Source organism: Gavia stellata, chromosome 25 (assembly GCF_030936135.1).
Source record: "Gavia stellata isolate bGavSte3 chromosome 25, bGavSte3.hap2, whole genome shotgun sequence".
Lineage (NCBI taxonomy): Eukaryota > Metazoa > Chordata > Aves > Gaviiformes > Gaviidae > Gavia > Gavia stellata.
This window is the reverse complement of record NC_082618.1, coordinates 9,138,760-9,150,704: the sequence shown is the minus strand read 5'-3', so window position 1 is coordinate 9,150,704 and position 11,945 is coordinate 9,138,760. Positions and strand designations below refer to the sequence as shown.

The following is an 11,945-nucleotide window of genomic DNA, read 5'->3' as shown; positions in this document are numbered from 1 at the left end:
ATTCCCAAGGCTCAAAGAAGGCACGAGAAAGGCTTGAGACACAGGGAGAAGGAAAACATCACATCCTTCCCAATGTTCATCACCTCCAAACAAGCAACATGGGAGGGGAAAATAACTGACCTAAGGGATGCTCTGATTGATGGAGGCTGAGCTCAGGCAGTCAGGAGAGCCACTCCTCTGCCTGCGCTGACCTTTCCTTCTGAGGGAAGGGGACAAATGAACGTGACTGTACCCGATGCGCTGCTGCTCAATGATGTCCAATTTCTCCGCCTTGCGGATGACTTCCAGAATGACCTCAAGTTCCTGCGGGCTCAGAGCCTGCATCTTCCTCTGCTTCTCAGTCTGGAACGTGTGCACTGACCAGCCTGTCTGGAGCCTGTGGGAGGGGGTGGGAAGAATTAAGCTGTGAAGGAAAGCACAAAACCCCTGACCTGCCCCACAAGCCAAACCTGCCAGGCACACAGAGCCTGCGTCAGCCTTCCATCAGAGAAGTCTGTTCCCTGGCTCACGCCCAAAGCGGGAGTCTCTTCTCGCTGACCAGATCACCACATCACTCCTCCAGCAGCACTGAGTGCTGCGCTGTCTCTCCCTGCCCTCTCATTTCCCTTTCTGCTCCAGTTTGTGTTTTACCACTCCATGTCCTCACTCCTGTTTGGCTCTGCCCATAAAGAAAACCAGTGCACCTAGAGCTGGCTATCCTGGGGTTACCCTTGCAAAGATGGGTGCCAATGCCAGACACCACAAATGCCAACAGCGGACTCTAGAACACAGGGATTACCTGCACCCTCTTCCCTCCAGATGACGCGTTTCTAAGGTCCTCAGTGCAAACACACAAGTCACCAGGCACGCTTGGAAATAGAAATTTGGCAACTTCCTCCCTTGGTCTAACCCAGGCCTGCACGAGGACTTTAGCAAGCCACTTCCCTCTGTGCCTCACATTAAACAGCTGACATTTCTCCTTAGCTCACTTGGGGACAGGCAGGAGCTTTCACAGCTCAATTAATTACCATTCAGTAGGGGTTTAGAGGTCACTGGATAAAGTCACAGCTGCTAGCAGAATGCAGGGCACTGTCAAGACACAGCTGCCTTTCAGGTGAAAGCTGGAGAAGTGGCAGTGGTGTGCACTGTTCACATTCAGGCAGTCCCCTCAGACACAGGGTGACCTCATATTTTCTAACACTCTGCATCAGGCTGACCCCCGAGGTTCAGACAAGAGCAGAAATGGCAGTGGCGTGGTACTGGCTGCCAGAGAAGGAAAGCATCCAAGAAACAAATGCAATTCTAGTGCTTGACTCACCTCCATCCCTTTTGTCTTTAGGTTATGCAGTAATTTAACTTCAGGGGAAAACGAGATCAAATGACAAGTTCCTAAAACAAAAGTGCTGGCAGCGGGGGGGATGCTATCAATTATATTTAGGGTGCTGCAGAGATACGAGCCTGCCTCCAAGCCCTTCCTTACACCCAGGGACAGACTCCCACCACACACCAGCCACGCTGCAAACTCCACTGCAGGCTGGCAGGTCCGAGCAGCAGCCAAGCACCGAGCCCCAGCGTAGCAGGCTCCTGTCCCACCCAAGCAGCACACTGTTAGGGTACAGAGGGGTCTCCTGCCTCCCAACCAGGCTGTGGTCGAGGCCGGTGGGCCAGTGCTCCACAGAGATACCGGGAAACCATTCAGGCCAGAGCTGGGGCTGGAAGGAGAGGAGGGGGGTGGCGAGGACTCACTTGGCACGCAGTGCCAGCTGCCGGTCGTTGGGGCACACCCACTGGCCCGTCCCGCTGCCAAAAATCGTGTCCGCCATGGCACCAGGCTGGGGAGGAGAGGCAGGGATCACACCTGTAAGAAGCAAACACCAGCACTGAGCACAGCTGCCACCCCACCCTCACAGGGCAGTGCTTGGCACAGCCTTATTAACCATCTCGAAGGGCCACTCTTCTGGCAGGCAAATCAAAGGTGATCTGCCAGCATCACACTCAGTGGAAGTAGACAGACTCTCACCCACAGACAGTGATAAAAACATACCATTATCCTCATAAAATATAAGCCAATAAATACCTTCAAATACCTTGAAGACAAGGCTGGAAGTTTAGATTTTATGGTACTCTGAAAAAAAGCCAGAGAGTCTCTGTCAGTTCTGATTTTTCATTTCAAACTAGAGGAAAGCGTTGTTGGTAAGAATAATCTCTGCCCCATTACCTCTAGAGCCCCAACATTGCAGTACTGACAGAGAGCCACTCTAAAGGACACAAAGAAGCTACAGTTGCTTTTTTTACCTCTTAATGGGGTAACAAACAAAAACCCACGCGACAATCAGCATGAATAGTGGCAAGTCATTTTGTTCATTAAAACTGCCTCCATAATAGCCTGATATTTATAACTACAGCCTACAATAGCAGCTTGTTTGCATTCTCTGTTTAAGACAGCACCTCTTGCAGCAGATCTCCTACTGCGGCTCCTGTAACCAGCATGGTCACACCAGTGATTCCTTGTGTTCAATGACAATTTCACTGTGAACTGATCAGTAAAAGCAGCAAGAGCCAACTTCCACGCACTCACGGGAGAAACCCATCCCCAAAAGGGACTTTGCAGCTAAGCAGTTCTGAGTCCTACCAGCCGCGCAGATGAAAGGAAAGCACCAAGGGACAGATACAGCCGAAAGATTTCAGTGGAGGCAAAACTAGTCTTGATGTACTAAGCTTTTCTCCAGCTGGATTTGCTCTCCAGCAGAGCAAGTGTCTCACAAGCCCTAGTGCATAGATTTCCAGGTATTAATACTTAGCTTCCCCAGAACAGACACTTGCCAGCTTTGAAACCATACCTGCTGGGCAGAGATAACATGTTTAATGCTGTTTAGCAAACATAAATCAGATACAATAGCAGGCAAGGTACATCACCTGCCAACTGTGCAGTAGTTCCCAAGAAAACACATGTTCCAGTCTCAATCCACAGCACAGTTACCCCAGCAGTGCCCATGGTTCGGCGTGTTGCACCCACACTTGCTATCTACTGCTGACACACAGAGCTTTCTGCTTCCGTGCCAGGCACGGAGGTCATCACAGGCTGCACGGCCTTGGCCCTCTTACACAGGCAGGCACGCAGCTTGTGCAAATCGCTCGCTCTCTCCCTACAGTGAGCTCACATGTGCCACACACACCGCACTCAACCCCCTGCAGAGAAACACTAACCCCTGTTAGAGAACTGACAGCTATCTCCTGCCAAACCCCATGGCAGCCTTGAAAGCCAAAATGGTTACAAACCATGAACCAGTTCCCTCCTCTCTGACCATCCAATTTCTGGAGAGAGTTTGAAACTCAGCGCTTAAAATGGGCAGGAGAGAAGAGGAGGAATTCCACATGAAGCATAGAGTTATTTCAGTGCGAGGGGACAGATGTATAAAAAGGGTGAAGGCTCTAACAGTTCAGCATAATGCTCAGCAGCACAGCCTGACTGTACAGCAAAGCGAGGCATGGAGGAGATGGGAGACTGCAGGAAAGGTTTGGCAGAGCAAAAGGGTTGAGACAGGATGGACAGACAGAAGTGTCACACACAATTTTTTAAACCTTTACTACATTAGTTAAGGTGATCGCTTTTGAAAGGGATCATCCCTAGAAGAAATCCTTGAACGTTGACATCTTCGATTTACCAACTACTTTCCACACTCTGCTCAGTGCCACACATGCTGTGGGTTTGCATTTCCATTTTGTTCCAGAACACCTCCTGCTCTTTTCATCTTCTTCACGATCTCAAGCAAGGAGAGAACGCAGTCCCCACACACATCCCACAGCAGCTCACACACAGGGGAGCAATCAAGCATTAACAGCAAAAGAATACAGAGGTTCCCGCCCCCAGGCCAGTGTTAGAAGTAGAGAGAAGCTACAATTTCACACAGAACAGCTTGACCTGGGATTTTCCAGATATTTTCCAAGCCTGTGATGTTTTGTTACAGGATTATATGCACATGTACCCACACACACACAAATGCATATATTAAATTACTCTTCAGATATACCATATAACTCTTCCCTCCTAGTCAGGCACACCTGGAGAATAGCACAGCCCACACACTCAATGTCCACTGGCGAGGCTGAACGCACACCACCAGCGCTTGGCAGCTGTGGGATGTTTAGAATGAAAGCTAGAGCTGGAGATGAGCCCCATACCATGGTCAGGGCAGAGGAGTTTGCTTTGCCAGCAGCTGTGCTTTCAGGGTGGAAAGCAGTGCTGAATACATCTGCCCCTCCTCTGCAGAGCTTTATCTGCTCTAACAGAGCTGAAAGCAAGTCAGAATAGAGCACATCAGCTAAGCATTTTTCTCAGGAGAGACCTAAACACATTCTCCAGCCTCATACCACAGTGCACTTTTCTCAGCATGACTGAATAAAAACAAGCAATGTCATGCTCTTTTGCCTCTTGTTACTCAGCATACGCTTTCTGTTCTCCACGATTCCCTGAGCAGCATCTGCAAAAAGAGAAGGAAAACAAAACACAGCCTAGAGATCCATCATATCCCAAAACAGTCTTCAGATAAATTATTCCCAAAAATATTTACAGGAGCAGTTTCTTTTGGCAGCATTGGGTATCTGCTGCTCCCTCTGATATAAACTGGCATTGCAGATGGCTTTGCACCTTTGCCTCTGAAAAAAGCCTGGTGTGGTTTGACACAACTACCCTGGAGAAGGAAACAAGAATGACATGGGACTGCAGGCCACAGTCTGCTGGGGCAGAAACAGGAGCACTAGCAGGACTGGAGGGAAAGGAGTATCTTGCATGGCCACAGGAACGATGCCAGAGAAATGGTACCATTATCTGGAAGGAGTGAAGCATCCTCCCTCTTATCTCTGTACAGGACAAGAAGTACGGTGGAATCAGCCTCATCAGAAACACTGAGATAGCAAAACCACGCCAGCCAGGGGAGTAATTTCTATGGGCTGTGGTCAAACAGCCCTCTCTTGCAGTCAGCTTCCACTGCGTTCTCTCTCAAAAATGCTCCAGTTAGCACCTACCTCACCGAGCCAAGCCCTCCCTGTTCTCTGCTCCTCTCAACAAGCTAGCAAAGGGCAGGAGCAGCCAGTCTCTAGCAGTGAAAGAGCAAGAGACATCCACAGCTCTTGGCCCTGCTGCAAGCACACTGCATACAGAATAAAGCAGAAGCACAAGTACTTCGTGTTACAGAAAGAAAACTTCCCACTCCAAGATTTTGATTTTTACTTGAATTGAGAATTAAAAGGGAGCTCTTATCAATATTCTATGACCTGCTTTAAAAACCCTCCAACTGTTTGTTCCTTTCCTGTGATGGAGGAAGTCATGTGAAACAAAACCTCATTAAATCTGAGGCCACCTGGCTGCCCTTGGCACAGAAGCTAAGGGGAGTGCTGCAAGGAAGGAGCGCTGCCCCGCCGAGAGCCAACCCTTTGCATGGGGCCAGGAGCATTTTGGAGGATGCATAACTGAGCACATCTCTGCCTGCAGCTCTGACATAGCACTGCTTCTGCTGTCTCCATAATGAGACTCAGACTCTGCAGCCAGAGAACATGACTTCAGTCTGTGAGGGAGAATTCTTCATGTGGGGTCTGAGCAAAGGCAACAGCAGCAGGGTCACACCAGTGGCTTGGCCCCACATCCCTGCAGAGCGACCACGAGACAGCAAAGCAAGCAGGATCTCTCCCACCGGACAGTTCCCACTTCTTAGCCTGGAGGATGAAGGCGGGCTGCAGCCAGCTGTGGGGCAGCATGTCCCCCAGGCACATGCCAGAGAGAGGCAAGCACCCTTCCACGCCACCCCACCAGGCCACACAGCCATGGATCCTGCAGCAGGCACACCTTCCCAAAGCAGCAGCAGGAGGTGTTTCTGGGTGTACTCCTGATCTGCATTCCAATAACCAGCACATTCGGTACCAACTACAAATGGCAGCCGCGATGGCAGAAGGTTGCCACGTCAGCATGTCCTAGAGCTAGCCCTGGCTGACACAGCCCTTTGACATGACGCTCTTCGAAGAATTCCAGGCTCTCCTGTGAAAGAAGGCCAGTTTTCTCACCAGAACAGCAACATGAACATCACGTATCTTTACCTTAATTACAGAGCACAGTCATAGCAGGTCATGCCAAAGGTCCAGTGACCATGGTACCTGCTATCTGACCAGCTCCAAGAGCAGATGTTTAAAGAAGAGTATAAGAACAGAGCACAACACACCAATACTTTTCCAGCATACCCTCCCAGCCTCCAGAGATTCCTGGATCACGCACTCCCTGAGCCAGGCTGTAGCTCTGTATTTAACACCCTTAACATTTTTCTATCCCGAATTTATCAGCTTCCTTTTTCAGCTCATGTACACTTCTAGCATCATCTCGCTACACCAAGTCCCTTCCCCACTCCTCCACCTGAAACACATTTTCACTTTACCTTGACTACATTGAAGTTAAAACTGAATGAAGGGTCTTGTTGACATTGAGGTAGTCGTTGCAGTGGAAAACACCTCCTCACAGCAGCGAAAGCACAGCCTGCGCAAGCCCTCCTGCAGCTGGGCTGATTACAGGTGCCCACGAAGCATGAATTCCTTGGAGCCCCGCAAATACAAAAATGTCCTATACAGGCCCATAAGGAGCTCTCCAGTCAGCTTTCATTTGCCTGGTTATTTCAGCTAAGCAGCTCGTGTCTATATTAATTTGTTTTTATAGGAAATTAATTAGGCAAATTTTTTTTTTAAAATACTTCATTTAAAAAATAAAAATTGAGCAGTTGGCCAGACCCGAGTTCCCAATTCCCAAGCCAAGCTGTGCCAGTGTAATTAACTCGCCTGCTTCGAGGGCGTCACCTCCCCCAGGACTCCCAGCTTGCACTAGGTACCGTGCTAGCCTGTTTTTCCTTTCAGCTGCTGCTCCCTCAAAGAGGCAGTGTAATTACTCTCTGCTCCCTGCACCAGACCCCATTATCCCTGGAAAACCTTAGCAACTAAGTGAGTGTTTGCTCTTGTTGCTATGACAAAGGAGAAATGACTAGCGGAGCTAGATAAGGTTAACCCAGCCTCTGCCTCCCACCCACTGCCGGCCAGTCCCTTTTCCTCCCAGACACTAGTCGTGCAGCAGGGAGACAAGTGCGAGCAGGCAGGGAAAGACTATTTAGTCGACGCCAGTCTTCACCTCATGTTTTAAAGATCCTAGTGCCACAGTTGTATTTCAAAGCACACAACTGTTTCAAAGTGACAGAACAACCCTTGGGGCTGCAGAAGCATGGCAGAAGACACACACTTGACTTTCAAGATACGACCAAGTCTCAGAGACAGGGAAGGAGGGTAACTGTGCCTGTACAAGTGCTGGCCTGAATGAGGGCTTTATAAAAGTTTTTCTCACACACAAACCGCTTTGAACTGCCCCTTCACACCTACATCTAGCATTTCCTCAGCCCCTCCAGTGGCAAAGGAGCCTGCTGGAAGCATTGACATTTTACAGGGGCCAAGCAGGCAGGAAGCACAAGCACAGCGGAGCCAAGCAATCCTCATCACCTTCCTGCTGCCCGCTCTCAGGAAGGGAAGAGCAGGGCAGGCGCACAGGGGCACGGCTGAGAAACGGCCTTTTGCCATTCCTTACTGTGACAAATCACCACGATCAGTGCAAACCCTTAGCAGCAGATGGAGAGCCAAGCGACACAAGGAATCCAATACAATCAAGACTTGACTTGCATCTCTGTGGCTTGGGCCAACAGAGACAAGGAAAACACAATGTCCAGATAAACACCACAAAGCCTTGGCAAGCTTTGGGACAACAACTTAACCCAATCAGACAGACTTTCTCCAGTCTGTCCCATCATGAAAGCTTATTCTAAGCAGTACCAGCAAAATAGGGAAAACCTCATTCAGAGCTGTGTATTCAGACCTGGTTGGCCCAGCTCAAAGTAAACACAAACCGGCTGCAGTATATAGAAAGCGAGAGGTGTCATTATCAAGTAAGGCCAAGTTGGAAAATAAGCGGGGGGGGGGGGGGGGGGGGGGGGGGGGGGGGACAAAGAAGGTTCCCATGCACCAGAGCTGCTTCCCAATCCTAGCAGCAGTAGCAAGAAGCCTAACTGCTTTTAAGACAGAGCTTGTTAAAGAGCTTATAAAATACAATGCCCTGGAGGTCCATGCCAGTCCTATGAGTGGGAAGATAAAATCAGCTCTACAGGAAAACTGACATACGACGCGAACAATCCTGTATTAATGAGAGGCACTTATTAGCATGGCTACTTGATATATGGTAAGCTATAAAGAGCCAGTTTTTGCCCAAGCAAAGCAGTCTTCCGGCTCCCCTGCACCCTACGATGCTGGGGAGGAAAGCCAGCACTGTACCACCTGCCAAGGTGTATCTTTATTTATCAGACTTTGGCCCTATTTCCTTCTGATCCCCAGCCAGGCAGGTGCGTTGTGCAAAGTGAATAATTCATGAAGACAGCAGGCTCTTTCTGACTCACATTCTGGGGCAGGTTGATCTGGCATAGGGCTAGGAGAAGCAAATTAGCTTCTAAATGGCCCATTAGAGAGACTCATTTCACTATTCTGATACGCTAAAAAGCTCAGGAGGCCTTCTTCGGCTGGAGGTTGGCAGGGTGGAATCGGCACCTCCCAGCCTCCAGAGAAGCATCAAGTTTCTTAGAAAGAATTGGACATAGCAGGGAAGTACTGAGCATGGGCCAGCGTTTGTCAAGGAATCCTTTGCAGGAGAACCGCATGCCAACCTATTTCGCGGGTAACCTCAAGTGAACCAGGAAAAGCACGTTCACGGCCAGTGGAGAAACTCCGCTGAGCAGCCTGACCCCAGGCCTTGCCAAAAACTCGCTACCCAGCACAGCTCTGAGCCACAGGCCTGCCATCACATGTGGAGGATGAAATACTCGTTCTCAGCATCCTTAAGCTGTAGTATTGGTTTTAGACATCCTAGGAAGCCTTTGAACAACACACAAGCATGGCCAGCGGTAACTCCAAGACCTTTATCACCCTGAACATTGTTGGTACGAGTAAAAGAAAGTCATAGACTTTGACCAGGCTCTAGGGAGTACCTGATCCAACCTGCAGCAGACTAAAAACCCTGGAGGTGGGCACAGCCTGTCATTCTTACTTGCACATACAACAGCACCCATCACCCCATGTCAAGAGTGCCCGAAAGAACCACGACAATCCATCCTCTGTAAGATGCAGATGGCTGCTCCCACCACACAACATGCACAAGCCCAACAGCTCTCAAAAGCATGCCAGGGTTGATAATTTTTTCAATGGAGCATGTCACTTGCAACCTCCCACTTCTGGCTTGTTTCCCCCCACACCTCTGTCACTTACATTCAGTTACCTTCAGGAGGCTGAATTCCACCTAAATTCAGCCTTGTGCAGTTCACCTTGCTGTCTTTCTGGACTGCTTTCAGCAGTGTTTTAGGTAAGACTCTCCCACCAGTAGAGATCCAGGTCTGGGTGCCCCAGGCCCCCCCAAAAGCTGTTCCCCTGTCCCAGCTCGCCAGGGGAAGGGGCTGCACCCCACGGGCCCTGGACACAGCGGTTTCCCTGTTAGTGTCCAGGCAGCCAGCACGTACCAACACCTGAAACTGCTTGAAACTCCGCACGAAGCGACCGTGCGCCCTTCCCGCGGAGAGCTGCGGGCTGGGGACGGCCCGCTCCCCCCGGCGCAGCGTCCTCCCCGCGCACCCACCTGCCCTCCGGCCCGGCCCCGCTGCCCCGGCAAAACTCGCGGCCGGCTCCGCCACGGGCCACGCTGGGACGCGGCGCGGAGCCGCCCCCTCCGCGGGACAACGCGGAAACGGAGCGCACCTGCGCCGCGCCGCCGCCTCCAGCCCCGGCAGCGCCGCCCGCGCCCCGCTCCGCTGCTCCGCTCCGCGCCCCCCCGCGGGCCCGGGCACCCCCTGGCGGCGCCGCGCCGCACCCGCCCCGCCAGCGCCGGCCGCTGCCAAGGCCCGGCCCGGAGCGCCGGGGCGCGGAGCGGGGCCGCCCGGCAGGGCTGCGGGCAGCCGCTCAGGTGTGCACTGGGCCCGGCCGGCCGCGCCCGGGAGCCCCAAAAGAGACTAAAAACCCACTGAAAAAAACCTCAAACTACAAACAAGGAAAGCTGGTAGCAAAAAAAAAGAACCCAAACCAAACCACAAACCCGCCCAAACAGAACAAACTCCCCAACAACCAAAAAAACAGCCAAAAATCCAAACGCAAAACCCCGAATTAAAAAAAAACAACCCCAAGAAACAAAAAAACCCTCTCAGCGAAAACCAACCCCACCAAAAAAATGAGTTTTGCAGGGAAAAAAAAGGTTTCGGAACAAGAACACCCCATAGCAAAGCAAGGTGACCTGCTGGGCCCGCGACACCCACGGGGAGCTCGTGACTTTTAAAACTTAAGGGCCCAAATCTGCAGAGCGATCCGCATCCTGACACCAGCCACAGAAGCAGCAAAATTTGGTCTCGCTTTTTTTACGGTAAAGCTATTCCTCCCAGGACTGCTGCAGACCGTCCTGTGAACAGGCTCCCCGTGTCAGTAAAAGCTCTGTCTGCAGGAAGGATTGTAAAGCGGGTACGGCGTGGGTACAGTGTGGACCCAACGTGGCAAGATAAACCCAGCCAACCTGCTTCAGCCAACTCCCTGCACAGCGAGGGACCAAGGGGCTGGCGTGGCTTCTCTTCCGCTTTCAACAATTGCTTGTAGCCCACTCTCTCACGCTTCATCGTACTAAAACACGTCTCGCTTTGCATTTTGGACAGCTGTACAAATGCTATTGACTGTCCCATGCAGCACAGGGAGGGTGGGGAGGGGGGAGCAAAGCGCTTGGTGAGGTGACAGCCTGGGATCATACGGTGAGTCAACAGAAAAACCACAGGAAAACAATTATTCCTTTGCACTAGCTGATGAACACAGAAATTAAGGCTCATGACTGTCTATATGTCCAGTGGATGCAGTGAGTAAATTTGCCATGTGACAGGAAGAGAAAAAGAGAGAAAGAAAAGAGAAAGGAAGAGAAAAAATAAATCCTCCGTCTGTGCTTTTACTGCCTGTTCAGAGCCTGCTCTTGAGAAACCCCGCAAGCCCCATCACTGCCATGCATCCACAAGACCTCAGGATAAGCTTAGGGACCCTGAGCCTTCTTTTGCATAAATCAAGTTCAAGTCTGAGCATATATTTTGCTTTCTGGTTTAGGCAAGTGTTGAAAAATACATCAGAAGAAGCAGTGTTTGCATTAATACAGAGCCTGTGTTTCCGTGGAAGAAAGCACTTGAAGATGACATTTCGCACCAAGGTAGTCCTCTACACAGTCAATAATATAAATAAATTAAACACACGGTTCAGCCAACTTCAGGAAAAAGATAAATTACCTTATTTAACCAGCTGTACTGGCAGGAGCAATAGGCACAGGAAACGACACACATCTCAGCCTGTATCCATTCTGCTGTTGAATTTACTTGTCGGGAGCCCCACAAAGCCACAGATGCTTCAGAGTCCGACTGCAAGGCTGGGCCTTGATAGCTGGAAGTCACAGAGAATAAATATGACATTACATTAAAAATTTAAAAAGGCTAAATATGAGTTTTATCTTGATAGCATGAAGTCAATTTTTAATACACTCGTTTCTCAGAAAGCAGGCACTTCCAATTCCACCCAAAGAACCCTTGAAAATCTCTCTTTTATTGATGATGGGTTTCACTGAATTATTCACCAGATCACAGCTGCCAGCGATTTTAAATATACACATGACAAGGACTGTAACAGATAGCAACCTTCTCCTGCAGGCCTATCAGCGATGCTGACAGTTGCACCGCAGATGCCCCAAGCTGATCCAGTCTCTTTTCAGCACAGCACATAACTGCACGCTGCAGAGCTGCCTTTCTGTGTCACCCTCGGACAGATGCATTTCTCAAGAAATGAAAAATAATGACCACCATTTTCGGAGATATGTTAAACTCGTGGGCATAAAGGTATCCTCC

General features: G+C 50.3%; 1 protein-coding gene across 1 annotated transcript in view; it reads right to left on the bottom strand.

Annotated features, from left to right (window-relative positions):
- RPH3AL (rabphilin 3A like (without C2 domains)) overlaps positions 1-1,823 on the bottom strand; it is a 32,008-nt gene extending 30,185 nt beyond the window's left edge. The window contains exons 1-2 of the mRNA XM_009811294.2: positions 1,726-1,823; positions 233-376 (exon numbers count right to left, since the gene is read on the bottom strand). Of these exons, the coding sequence (XP_009809596.1) occupies positions 233-376; positions 1,726-1,802 (221 nt within the window). The 5' untranslated portion in view covers positions 1,803-1,823. The remainder of the gene's footprint in view (positions 1-232; positions 377-1,725) is intronic.
- Between the last annotated feature and the right edge of the window lie 10,122 nt (positions 1,824-11,945).